The 12,257-nt window shown below is 40.6% G+C and overlaps 1 protein-coding gene across 3 annotated transcripts in view; it reads left to right on the top strand.

Moving 5' to 3' along the window:
* Positions 1-4,497: 4,497 nt before the first annotated feature.
* vps13a (vacuolar protein sorting 13 homolog A) overlaps positions 4,498-12,257 on the top strand; it is a 32,259-nt gene continuing 24,499 nt past the window's right edge. For 2 of the 3 annotated variants that reach the window (XM_072387860.1, XM_072387859.1), the window contains exons 1-21: positions 4,499-4,685; positions 5,503-5,546; positions 5,642-5,684; positions 5,773-5,868; positions 6,322-6,423; positions 6,747-6,856; positions 6,951-7,010; positions 7,157-7,216; positions 7,392-7,472; positions 7,787-7,844; positions 8,259-8,386; positions 8,517-8,623; positions 8,747-8,918; positions 9,311-9,373; positions 9,787-9,919; positions 10,031-10,125; positions 10,283-10,425; positions 10,703-10,904; positions 10,998-11,112; positions 11,749-11,885; positions 12,035-12,167. In XM_072387860.1, the coding sequence (XP_072243961.1) occupies positions 4,586-4,685; positions 5,503-5,546; positions 5,642-5,684; positions 5,773-5,868; positions 6,322-6,423; positions 6,747-6,856; positions 6,951-7,010; positions 7,157-7,216; positions 7,392-7,472; positions 7,787-7,844; positions 8,259-8,386; positions 8,517-8,623; positions 8,747-8,918; positions 9,311-9,373; positions 9,787-9,919; positions 10,031-10,125; positions 10,283-10,425; positions 10,703-10,904; positions 10,998-11,112; positions 11,749-11,885; positions 12,035-12,167 (2,182 nt within the window). In that variant the 5' untranslated portion in view covers positions 4,499-4,585. Of the gene's footprint in view, positions 4,686-5,502; positions 5,547-5,641; positions 5,685-5,772; positions 5,869-6,321; positions 6,424-6,746; positions 6,857-6,950; positions 7,011-7,156; positions 7,217-7,391; positions 7,473-7,786; positions 7,845-8,258; positions 8,387-8,516; positions 8,624-8,746; positions 8,919-9,310; positions 9,374-9,786; positions 9,920-10,030; positions 10,126-10,282; positions 10,426-10,702; positions 10,905-10,997; positions 11,113-11,748; positions 11,886-12,034; positions 12,168-12,257 lie in introns of all 3 variants that reach the window. The other variant, XM_072387861.1, reaches the window with a different exon arrangement.

Below are 12,257 nucleotides of genomic sequence, written 5' to 3'. Positions count from 1 at the left end.
ACCTTCAGAAAAAAAGTTTCCTTTGTTCCTTCTTTGTGATAAAAGAAGGCTGAAAGGTCACATCTGACCCAGGGCGGATGGTTGCAGTCGCAGGATGAAGTTACAGCCTCCAGTATAGGAAGATGTGTTTTGTGTCAGTCATAAAGTACACGGACACTGAGTGACTTTAAACTAAGTGCCTGTTTTGTTTTGGGTCGTTACTGGGTTCATTTTTTTAAAATGATAATAAGAAGCTGGTTCATTCCTGCAATTGTCAATATTAAAAACTGAAAGCCAACTCTCTATAATTTGACAATGAATTTACATGTAAATAAATGTTTTTTTCATGCGTCGTGAACAAGGAAATTTGTGTTGAGTGTTACTCTAGTGGAAAATTTTGAAGAGCTTCACTGTTTATCAGTCGATATTTTGCCAGTGCTTCAGTGAAAGATATAATTCATTTTGAAGAACAAATCTCTCTTCCAACATTCAGGTTAGGTAGAATAAGAAAACTTTAAATCCTTTTGGTTGATTAATCAACATAATGTTCTAAAAACTGAATAAACAAAGCAAAGCCCACAAAATAAAAAAAAACTCTGAATTCATTTTCTAAAAACGAAGAACTCAGGAGCAAAAAAGGTTTTAACACTTGGCTACAGTGTTCTCTTGTTAGCGTTAATTGCAGCTATGACAGCGTGTAAAGGCAAGGTTCTCCTCTGACTCCCAATCATTTATCTCTCCATTACACAGAGCACTCCGAGTTTTTATTGGCATAATAAAGTTCATCTCCACCACCAGAAAAAGTCTCCTGACCCCTGGGTGCTCTGAAGAGTCCTGATTAAATGTGTTCATCATCTTCATATTCCTCCTTTGTCTTACACACACACGCACGCACACACCCACACACACACACACACACACAGGGTACGTGTGTCTGCCTCTGTGCATGTTTGTGTGTCCATATGAGTGTTTTCATGTGTGGAAAATTCTGACCGACCATTAGATTTTCATACCTCTTAAAATACGGGTTAAATTCTAAAAACAAAGCGCTGTTTCTCTACTTATATTTTGCTAATAGCTTAACTAAGATAAGCAGACGTTTGAGGCAATAATTAATGTAATCCATGTGTGCCCTCTTGTGGTTGAAATAACTCACTGGAAAGAAGGGCTTCCATTTTAGCAACTTACTCTGTACAAGATGCAACTGATACAGAATAACAAGACAAAGTTTATTAGGCATCGGGAGTCTTTAGTCCCTTTATTAGGCATCCAGGAAGTATGTGATCTAGACTCATGTTTGGTAATGAAGTGTGAATGTGGTGGTAATGATCAGAAACAAATTGTCAAATTACATTTGGAAATTTGAGGGCTGCATGGTGGTGGTTAGCAAAGTTGCCTCACACCGAGAGGGTTCCCTGTACGCTGGCTTCCTCTCCCAGTCCAGAAAACCTTCATTATGTGGCTGTTTGTCTCAACCTAATGGCAGCTGGGATAGGCTCTTTAGTTTTTCTACTCACAAAATTGCAAACTATTGTTTAATGTTAGTAACTTATGACTATTATGTCATTGTTTTAGAACAGCTATTAGTTGTGTTTGACATACCGACTCATAGCAGTCTACCAGACTTCAGGTCAGTTGTATGTATCTGGTGATGAGCAGTCTAAAGGTCACTGGCTCTTTGACGAGGCGAGTGCTGTCTGTAGACCTGGGGTGAGCTTGTCTTTGAATTGCCTTTGAACAAGAGGTCAGCTCTCTCAAAAGTCGATTATATCTATATCATCACGACCACCACAGCTCATCCCTCAGTAACTGTCAGTCTAAATGCCACGCCAGAGTGAGGTCACACATCATCCAAATCAGCATATATTCTCAGGTATAGAGCTACTTGATGTAGAATAATTTTGCCATTTTTCTAATCTTAATTATGTTTTAAATATGTATGTTACATGTTATGTTAGTATATTGCATTTAGTACCTTGTGGTTTCTTTCCTTACAGAAAATCTGCGGGGCAAAATTCAGTGCTGATGTAAAAAAGTCTCCTCCTGGAAAGCTGACACCACAGCTAAATGCGCTTCAGTGCACCTGATCTGATTTGTCAGTTTCTAAGAGACGCAGAGAGGTCTAATGCACTGCGCCAGATATGTTTATTCTTGCGTATGTATGTGTAAAGAATATTTTTTGGTGCATGCGGGGGTGGCAGACCGATGACGTGGAGTCTCGAGCTAACCTTTAAAATCTGTTACTGACACATGCATCACACACATGCACATCTCTCTTCAGAAGAGGGCACATCACAGGTGAGAGAAGAATATTTGTCCTTTCACTATATGAAAAAAGTTCTCTACAAAACGTTATTTGTTTGATTTCTGCTTAAAGTAATATGCTTCATTTATGTTGCAAAAGGAGCTTGGAGTTGTGTGACTACGCTGACATCATCAAACCATAAAATAACTATGTGGGTCCTTGGGAAGATCAGAGAGAGCGTGGAGAGCATTCCTCTGGAGCTGGATCGTTACATGGGGAAGAGTAAAGAGGATATCTATTTCCCCTCTAAGACCAGCTTCTCTCAGAATCTGCACAGCAACATCATAACCCCAGACAACATCCCGGAGTTCTGTCTGCCTCCACGACTTTGCAAGACAAGTTCACAGCCAGAAGTTGAGAAAACCCCACCGTATCTGCAAAGACAGAGTCAGATACCAAAGGGCAGCGCTTCTTTAAACACTACACAAACAAAGAAAAAGGATGCGAGGACAAAGAAAGATGAGACTGTGGTGTCTTGGAAGACTACAAAGAAACCTTTGCCATTCTCTGCAGAGGGTTACGGCCTGGCTGGGATATATGAGAGCCCCAACACTCGAAGGAAAGAGTCCTTATTCCATTCAGTTGGGTCTGGTTACATATTGAAAAGAGGTATTCCTACTGCAGCACCCACTCTGGCGAAAGAGTCAAACCTGCCCAAGAAAACTTTATCTGGGTTTCTCCCACTGTTTTTATGCAAAAGCCTGTCAGAAACAGGAAGCACAGAAAATGAAACACCTTCCTCCAGTGATTCCTCTCCTCTCTGGTCACCTTATGGTACCAAATCCTCAAACTATATCAAATCAAAAAGTGGCCGGCTTAAAGGGACAGTATCCTGTCCTTCGTTGATTGACAACAAAGATGTCAAAGGGAGGTGGAAGAAGGAAGGTTTAAGTTTAACAACTTTTCCCTCTACCCCTCCAAGCTTAGAGGAAAACTCATCCACCCTATCTCCACCTGTCCTTTTCCCACTGGATATTCTGCAGTGCCAGGAGAGACTTCAGTGCGAACACGTCCTCCCCTTGCAGGGCCGCGGCAGAGTCCGCCTCTCTGCTGAGCACGCCACGTTCTCCGACAACACTTTTTCAGCCCTTTCAACAGTCAGAGTGCGTGTGGTGTCTGTGGAAGGCCTGTGGGATCCAAATGACCGACACACCCTGAACTGTTCAGTGGTTCTTTGTCTGACACCGGGGAGGCTGCAGCAGCAGGAGAGCGCCACCATCAGGAACTGCTGCAGCCCTGTGTTCAATGAAGATTTCTTCTTCACAGAGCTAAGTTACAAAGATCTGCTGGAATTGCAGCTCAGATTAAAAGTTGTGGATAAACCTGCACATGGAATACTGAGGAGGGGAACACTAATTGGACTGATCAGTAAACCGCTGTCTCAGTTACTCCCCCTTAAGAAACAGATAGAGCAGTAGCTCTTTTTGTAGATTATCTGGGTTTAAAAACATGTTATAGGTACACATAGTAAAATCATGATCTCTTCAGGTAATCATTACATTTTCAAAAGAAAATAGTTGACACACACACACACAAAGCCATGCAAGCTCCCACTCACTCCTAGGATAAAATTAGAGACACCAGGCTGGACTGTGGGAGGAAGCCAGAGTACCCAGCAAGAAACAGCGAATACACGGGGAGAATATGCAAACTACCCCAGCTGGGATTTCGCCAAGGAATTCTCTTGCTGTGAGGCAACCCAGCAGCCCCATTCTACAGATACTTGAAGTGTATTGTAATGTCTTCTTCGGTACAGTGTGGTGTTTTCGTTGTATTAGATGGTCTAACAGTCTTAGGTTTCTCAAGTGATTATATGCTGTCTGTAAGATTGACTTGTTATGAGCTCTGACCATTTATTGTAACCTCCTGCCATAAAGTTTCAGAGCAGATGTTCTCAGAGGACAGGTTTTTCATGAAAACAGGGGGAAAATCTTTTCAGCTTTATATTTTGTCAAAGTGCATTTTTTTAGATAAATGTTTTGAATTTGTGGATATGGTATCTTTTGTTTGCCATAGAAATAAATAAAGGTAGTGAATGTGAAGTGCACTTTCTATCAAATGTATGCATAACGGTGCTATTACTTTTGATCTTACCCAGACCTCAGTTGTACCCCGCCCTCAGCAGCACGTGCACTGATGTGTTGATTTTCACCTGCCTGCGCCCTGCAGCAGCTACGCAACGTATTTACGACATGACGTAAGCATCGTCTAGCGCAAGACGTCCTTCTAATTCTGACATAGTGGCTACTTGCAAGAGTTCACGGGATGTAAACATGACGGACAGATGAAAGCGGCGTCAAAATGGTCTTCGAAAGCCTGGTGGTAGATGTCCTCAACCGATTTTTAGGGGACTATGTTGTCAACCTTGACAGCTCTCAGCTACAGCTTGGCATATGGGGAGGTAACTGAACTTGTGTTTGCCTTTCACCAGCTCGTTGGCGACACCACCTAGCTAAATGCTAATCAACGTTAGCCAGCAGGCTTGCGAGCAGATAGGTTCCCTTAGCTGTCATTGTCACTTTTTTTTCCTCTAAAATGTAACTAATATGTACAGCATTAGCGTAACAAAACAGCCGTATGTTAATTTGTAGATAAATACAGACTCATTTTTATTTAGTAACGGCTACAGATGTCTTTACATGTTACCATATGCAAGTGCGTGTGATCATTGAAGTTTATGAGAAGCAGAGTTTAGAGTCACACCCTACTACACACAACCAGGCCATGACTTGCCTTTTTTTGTTTCATTTTGAGTCCTTTCATACTTAGTACCTCTAACAAGAAGTCTTAAGTGCTCCAAACCAGTCGGGCAAATGCGAAAAGATTTTAGTGTCTCTTTTCTTTCCTCTAAATAATTCCCTTATCACAAGTGTGACAGTTAAAGAAACAGGTGCAGTGAATACGTCTCTATGTTTATCTTAATACTTTAACAACGCAAATGGCGACACACACGTTGAATGTGTGTGTAGATAATAGTGGCATGCCCCACGTGTTTCCTATTTCTAAGGTCTTATGGAAAATGCATCATGGACGGTTAATGTGCCCAGCTCTCTGTGTTGTACATCTGGTTTTGACATCAAGCTGCATCTCTTTGAGGCTTATCTCAAAACAGTACTAATCTTAATCACCAGTGTGCACTTGTTGTAAAAATCAGTAAACAAGATAAGTGTAGGTGTAGCTTTAGTTAAATCAGTTAACAAAGATTCCTGTCATTGCAGGCGACGCTGTTCTGACAAATCTCGAAATCAAGGAAAATGCCTTGGTAAGTTGATGTTAAATGAGTGGGTAAGCTATATCGGCACATTATTCTGCCGTTGATTTGTATCAAAATAGATATTTATTGTTCTGTTGTTGCAGAGTCAACTTGATATTCCCTTTAAAGTGAAAGCTGGTCACATAGGTAAGGTTGTAATTCTTTGCACCGCTTGACTCAGTTTGGTATGTTCTGTAGAGAAAAACACTTTCTTACTTTGAGCTTTTTTTAATAGGACGTCTGGAGTTAAAGATTCCTTGGAAGGACCTGTACAAACAATCAGTGGAGGCCACACTGGATGGTGTCTATCTGCTTATAGTCCCCACAGCAAGTAAGATCACCATCTACATCCACTATAATACAAGAACAAATAGATTTATTACCCAACGATAGATCTTAAAGGATTCATTAGTGTTTCACACTGTTTAGCTGAAGAAAATTAACCTGAATAGTGATATTTGTATGATTTGGGCTACTCATTTGGATTTTTGGGAAATTCCAAAACATGTTTGTATTTCAATTATTTTTATAATACATCAGAAAGTTGAGGTACTTAAAATAGCAGTAATGTCAACCCGCAGTATGATTTTAACCCTGTTTGTCAGCGAAGACAACTCTGAGTTACAAAGTAGCCAAACAAAGGAGTTTTTCTTAATTATTCGTGACCTAATATATTTTTTCCTGACAAGCAAGTCATGAATTGTAACGTACACTTTGAGTATCTCTTTGTTTTCTGTGGCACGGAGTCGGTACATTTTTTTTTTGTTGGCCCTATTTCTTTCAGGTATAAAGTACAATGCGGAAAAGGAAGAGAAGCAGCTGCAGGAGGCTCGTCAGAGGGAACTACAGCGAATAGAGGAGAAAAAGCTTAAAGCTGCCGAGCAAGGTCAGCTCTGATTTTGAAGCGTATCGCTGTGTGTGTTTATGTAAACAGATGAGTGTAGCAAATGTTTTCAGTGTGTTTAAAAAAAAAAACAAAAAAAACAAAGTAACAGGTTCACAGATTTTGAGTCATGTGGTTATGGTGCATCTGGCTGGGAGCTGTGCAGCCAGCAGCTTTCACACTTTACATGTGTGAAACCGGTGGTTTAGCAGTTCAGCTGTGGTGTGGTGACTAGAAGAAGGAGGTCGAATCCTTGTTCCCAAAGCAAAGCCTCAAGAAAGCTTCAGTATCAATGCGGGCCTCATGTTCACATTTGTGTTTGACAGAGAACCCTAAGCTCGAGAAGCAGGACACCTTTGTGGAAAAGCTTGTAACTCAGGTCATCAAAAACCTGCAGGTTAAGATCTCTAACATCCACATTCGTTATGAAGATGACGTGAGTATTCAAACTGAACTGCCATGGTGTTGAATTACACAAATATGAATATAACTCCTAACTCCACATGATTTCTGTCCTTTGTTTTCCACAGGTCACAAATCCACACTGCCCATTGTCATTTGGAGTATCTCTTAAGAACCTCAGTCTTCAGGTGATGTGTTCTTGATGTCTTTCCTGTCATATTATGCGCTATATTGCATTCAACAAATAAACAGCTCCTAATGATGTTTGGAATTTGTTCTAGATGTGTCTATAAGTTAGGTTGTCTCATACCTCTGTGCTTATTTGACCTTACAGACAGCTGATGAGAACTGGAACCCCAGTATTTTGGATGAGAATTCAAGGCTTTTCTTCAAGGTAAGAACTTGAACCCCTTTTTTTATGGTATGGTTCTATGAAACCTCTTTGTCAGTTTTAGTTTTAGGAACCCATTTTACTCCACTCTGAGCCCTAATTCAATTTTTTATTTGTTAGCTTTTTACATCAACACGATAACAACAACACAACGGCTTTGTCTTTTTCTTTTTCTTAGTTGGTTCAGCTGGACAACTTGTTTGCCTACTGGAATGTCAACTCGGTACTCTTCTCCAATCACAGTTCAGATGAGGCCTTGGTGAGTCGCTAATTATGAGTGTGTTGCAGCTCATCCACATCTGCCTGCATGTAGCCATGTTTTATCTTAAAATGAAGGCTAAACTTGTGTTCTGTACGCACACCGTGTGGACACCTGACTCATGTTGAGAGATAAAAAGGATTTCATGGAAAACAATATGAAATTTCCTTTCCATAAAACCTTGTAAGACTTTTTCAGTGGGCCTAATTGATAGAATGTTTAAAAATATGATGTTTGATTGATTAAAAGCATTTTGAGTGAAGAAAAAGTGGTATTTAAACAAAGTTTCTCTCCCTGTCCCTTTTTTTTTTTAGCGATGTCTTCAGAGCAGCATGGAAGTCCACAACTCTGTTACTGTTGGCCATGACTTCAGTGAGTGTCTATGTAACCCGTTTCTTTCATTTTTTTAAATTTTTTTTTGCTCTGACCATCTCTTCAAAGCTAAACCCACATATCACAGGATTAAAAAGATGGGAAACTTCTGTTTAGTGTGTCATCGTGCCTGGAGTCTGTGCCAGGAGATAAATTTGTGTGACTCGCACAGCTTTAATCGCCACCACATTTTTCACAGGTTTTTCTTTAGCGCTTCCCAACAGCTTTCTTTGAGATGTTCACACCAAAGCACCAGCGTAGATGTTCTTGGATTGCTTATTATGCAAAAGAAAAACGCTGTTTATTTTCATATAGTTAAAAATGCAGGTCAGTCGTTTGCCCGTGTAAACAAAAGGTAGTGGAAACTCCAAACTTCAAAGACAAAAATGAGAATTTTCTGTTGCTGGTCCACAGTTTTTCGTCCCATCTCAGCGGATGCTAAACTGCGGATGAATCCCCGGTCAGATGTGGATTTCTCTTCACCAAAGGTGGACTTGATGGTCAATCTTAGTGAGGTGGCCATAGAACTAAATAGACCTCAGGTAGGTGTGTGTATAAAAGTCTATAAGCTTGTGTGGGTTAAAGCCTGGTTAAAAACAGCCCTCTGGGAGATGATTACTGCTCTGCAGTACTCTGTACTGCTGCGTAATTGCTGACTTCCTGTCTTTACAGTACATTAGCATCTTGGAGCTGCTGGGCTCAGTCGATATGATGTCACGGAACCTGCCATACAGGAAGTACAGGCCTGAGGTCCTTTGTCACAAGAATGCTTGCTTATGGTCAGAAACGGCTTCAGAGTCATATGGCATCACGTGACATTTTGCCACCACTGTATGCGGTGCGCGTAGTATTACAGATTGTAAAGTTGATTGTGTGTGCGCTCTCATTTTTCTGAATTTCAGGTGGAGCTATGTGATCACAGGCGTCCTGGAGGTGGATGTGAAGCCACGTCTCCACATGTGGTCATGGCAACACATTCGGCGGCACCGACAGATGATAAAGTGTTACAGAGAGCTCTACAAGACCAAGATCACCAGCAAGAAGCCCAGTGACGAGCTTCTAAAGCAACTAGAGGTGGGAGGGGCTACATTTTCCTCTTTTTTAAGGCAAAATATTTGGTGGACACATTCATTTGATGTATTTGATCAGTTTCAAGCAGGAGTGCTTGCGCAGGTTGTTTTTGCTAATTTCTTTATCTTGTATATATGATACTCAGGTGGTTAGTTTTATAGATCCTACTTTTAAATAACTTTTAATTAATGTAGGATTATTATCCTAAAAAAATATTTATTAAAAGATTGTTCAATTTTGGAGAAATACCTGTAGGATTTCAGATCAGGTGTCTTCCTCTGTCTCTCTGTTGTTCTGCAAACAGCAAGTTTTCCTGACATTCATTAATTGCTCAGTCATTTCAATGATAACATCGACTAAAAGCCGTAATCAATTAGTCTTGTTTGTATTTGCAGGAGACTGAGAAGACCTTGGATATTTTTAACATCACATTGGCCAGACAACAAGCTGAAGTAGAGGTAAGCTTTCTGATCCGGTGGGTCGTTTACTCACCTTGTATCTGTGTGCAAGAATTTGATCAAACTGAAGTGGTTGTAACACATTTTCTGCTCTGCATTTGGCTTTGTTGGTCATGTAGCCCTGAAAATATCCTAAATCAAACTCTCCAAGGCTTAGATACATTTTTTTTCTTATTTATGTCTTTGGATCTAAGAAAGAAATGACACACAGTACAACATCCCTGCTGTCATTTGTAGCTAGTATCTGTTCCATTGGATGAGCCAGCTGTTGAGAAGGTCACTCAAGACAGAGCCCAAAACACACAATATACAGCATAAAGAAACAGATGTGTTATTTGAAGTCTTTTGCTTTTATGTTTGCAACTAGAAAATACTTAAAAAAATAAGTTTTTGACATCCTATTTCTTCACTAGGCAAGCAAGGCCGGGCTGCGTATTTATCGTCCAGGAGTGAAGATGGAGGAGGAAGAGTCTCAGGGTTGGTTAAGCTGGATGTGGAACTTGGGAGGAGAAGCTGATCCACAAACAAAGGAAATCAAGACGGGAGGCAAGATGTTGAAAATGGACATAACAGGATTTAGTATTTTAGTGTTAGCTCTCTTATGTTATGTTTATCTCTTTTTTCCCTCCCTTTCTTGCTCTTGTGTCCCTGCACCAGGTTTTGATGAGCTGTTCACCCCTGCTGAGAAAGCCAAATTCTACACTGCCATTGGATACAGTGACACTGCTGCTAATCCTAACATGCCAAAAGATGTGAGTCACTTTCCTGTCTCACACCCACTCGACAACTCTAAAACATTTTCTTTTCTCCATCCCAACCAAACAGTGTTTTTTTGTTTTGTTTTTTAGGCAAAAATACAAATATCACATTACATACCATGTACAAAACCCTTTTGTCATTTGCTTTTAGTTTGAGGACATGAAGGTCAATTTCCACATGGAAAGGCTGTCTGTATCGATCAAAGACAACAAGGACAGAAATGAGATCATCCGGCTGACTGTGGGAGAACTCAAGTCCACACTCACGCAGAGACCTGGAGCACAAGCCATCAAGTTTGTCAATGCTCTTTGCTTTCAGGCATTTTTTGTATTCCATAGCGTTTGTACTCTGTGTTTTCACATAGAGGATGTTTTTCTGTCTTTCCCTTGGTTTCATTCATTTGAAAACATGACCAAAATGTTTGATATTTAAAAAAAAAAAAAACCTAATTATCAAATTACCAAGCCTACTACAAAGTAATACCTGACAGCACGGCGTCACTCTGTTTGCATCGCAGTGGTAGCGTTATATCACCTTCTTTGGACTGATACTCAGTTTCTCTTCTATCAGAATCACAGCCCAGCTTAGTTTGTTTGAGGTCACTGGCCTGGCCAGTGACAGACCTGCACCGACCCTTCTTTCATCAAGGAAGGCAGCTACAGGAGCCGGGACACCGCTGCTTTGCATCCTGTTTGAGACCAACCCGCTGGATAAGAGTGCGAACCAGCGGCTTCACGTTGAATCGCAACCGCTGGAAATCATCTATGATGCCGTGAGTGTTGTCTGTCATGGTAACTGTGTAACTGAGTGTAAATAACAGTAAAGGACTGCGTGTTAAATGCATTCAGTCGGTGTGTCTGTGCAGATAACGGTGAACAGTATGTCAGCGTTCTTCCTGCCTCCTGACGACCTGCAGCTGGATGAACTCACCAACGCGACCCTCATGAAACTGGAGCAGTTTAGAGACCGCACAGCCACCGGTGAGTTGATCTTTTTGTACGAAATTTCTACTATATCCAGTATTTCGAGCTTGTTCTGAACTTTTCATTCCTTATTCTCACTGGGTGGATTTCTTCCTGTACAGTTCCTGTTTATTCTTTGGAAACCGATGGTTTCTGGCAGTTGTTTACAGACATTTCAAGCTCTTTTCATCTCAAAAAGGCGTGATTCGCATTCTCATTTAGTGGATTTAGCGATCGAAATGGTCTTGTGTTAATCATCTGTCAGAGTTGAGCAGATCAGAAGAGAAACTAACTAAATATTTAACCGAATTCCTTAAACTAAACTGTTATCTAAATCAGGATTTATTTTAGAACTGTGATAATCATCAGAGAGTTTTGATGGAATGAAGTTAACACAGTATGAAGTGTGCCAACGAGCTCTTTTGCTTCACTTTGCTTTCCCCTTAGATGACATGTGTAACTTTACCATTTAAAAAAACATTGATTAAAAGTGTAGTGGATTGGTGGCAATATTTTAGGGCATATTAATGTCAGAATCTAGATTAGATCAATTTCTGCTTACCTCCGTTGAACTAAGTTATGTATTATTGTACAACAAAGTTGTTAAATGTGTGGTTCATAACTTGATGTTTTTTTTTTTTCTTCGTATTTCAGGTTTAATGTATGTGATCGAAACACAGAAAGTTCTGGACCTGGACCTGAACTTAATGGCCTCTTACGTCATCATTCCTCAAAGCGGCTTTTACAACGGAACTCAGAACATCTTGCTGCTGGATCTCGGACATTTCAAGGTCAGAAAGTGTCAAGTGGAAAGCCATTAAGTGGGGGGTGAAACTGACCCGCTCATCTTTTACTGCCCTTAGATTTGTTTGAAGTCATTAGACGTACGTTCAAAGTGTGAAACTTTTCATTTGTAGAAAACCTCTCGTTGCATTTTCAGATGTCCAGTCAAAGCAGGAAGAATCTGCCGCAGCTGTCTGTGACCTCCAGCAACATTGAAGACATCATATCCAGAGCGTACGATAGCTTTGACATACAGCTTAGCAGCCTGCAGTTCCTTTACAGCAAACCAGGTACAGCAAATCATCTATGATGCATCAGTTCATGCATGAACTGATGAATGAACTTTGTTGAAGCTACCATTTGAAAATAAATGAGCTCAA

The sequence above is a fragment of the Leuresthes tenuis genome, unplaced genomic scaffold (assembly GCF_036924035.1).
Source record: "Leuresthes tenuis unplaced genomic scaffold, fLeuTen1.0.hap1 SCAF_6, whole genome shotgun sequence".
In the NCBI taxonomy this organism is placed as follows: Eukaryota; Metazoa; Chordata; class Actinopteri; order Atheriniformes; family Atherinopsidae; genus Leuresthes; species Leuresthes tenuis.
The sequence above is the reverse complement of the archived record's forward strand: the minus strand, read 5'-3'. Positions and strand labels throughout refer to the sequence as shown.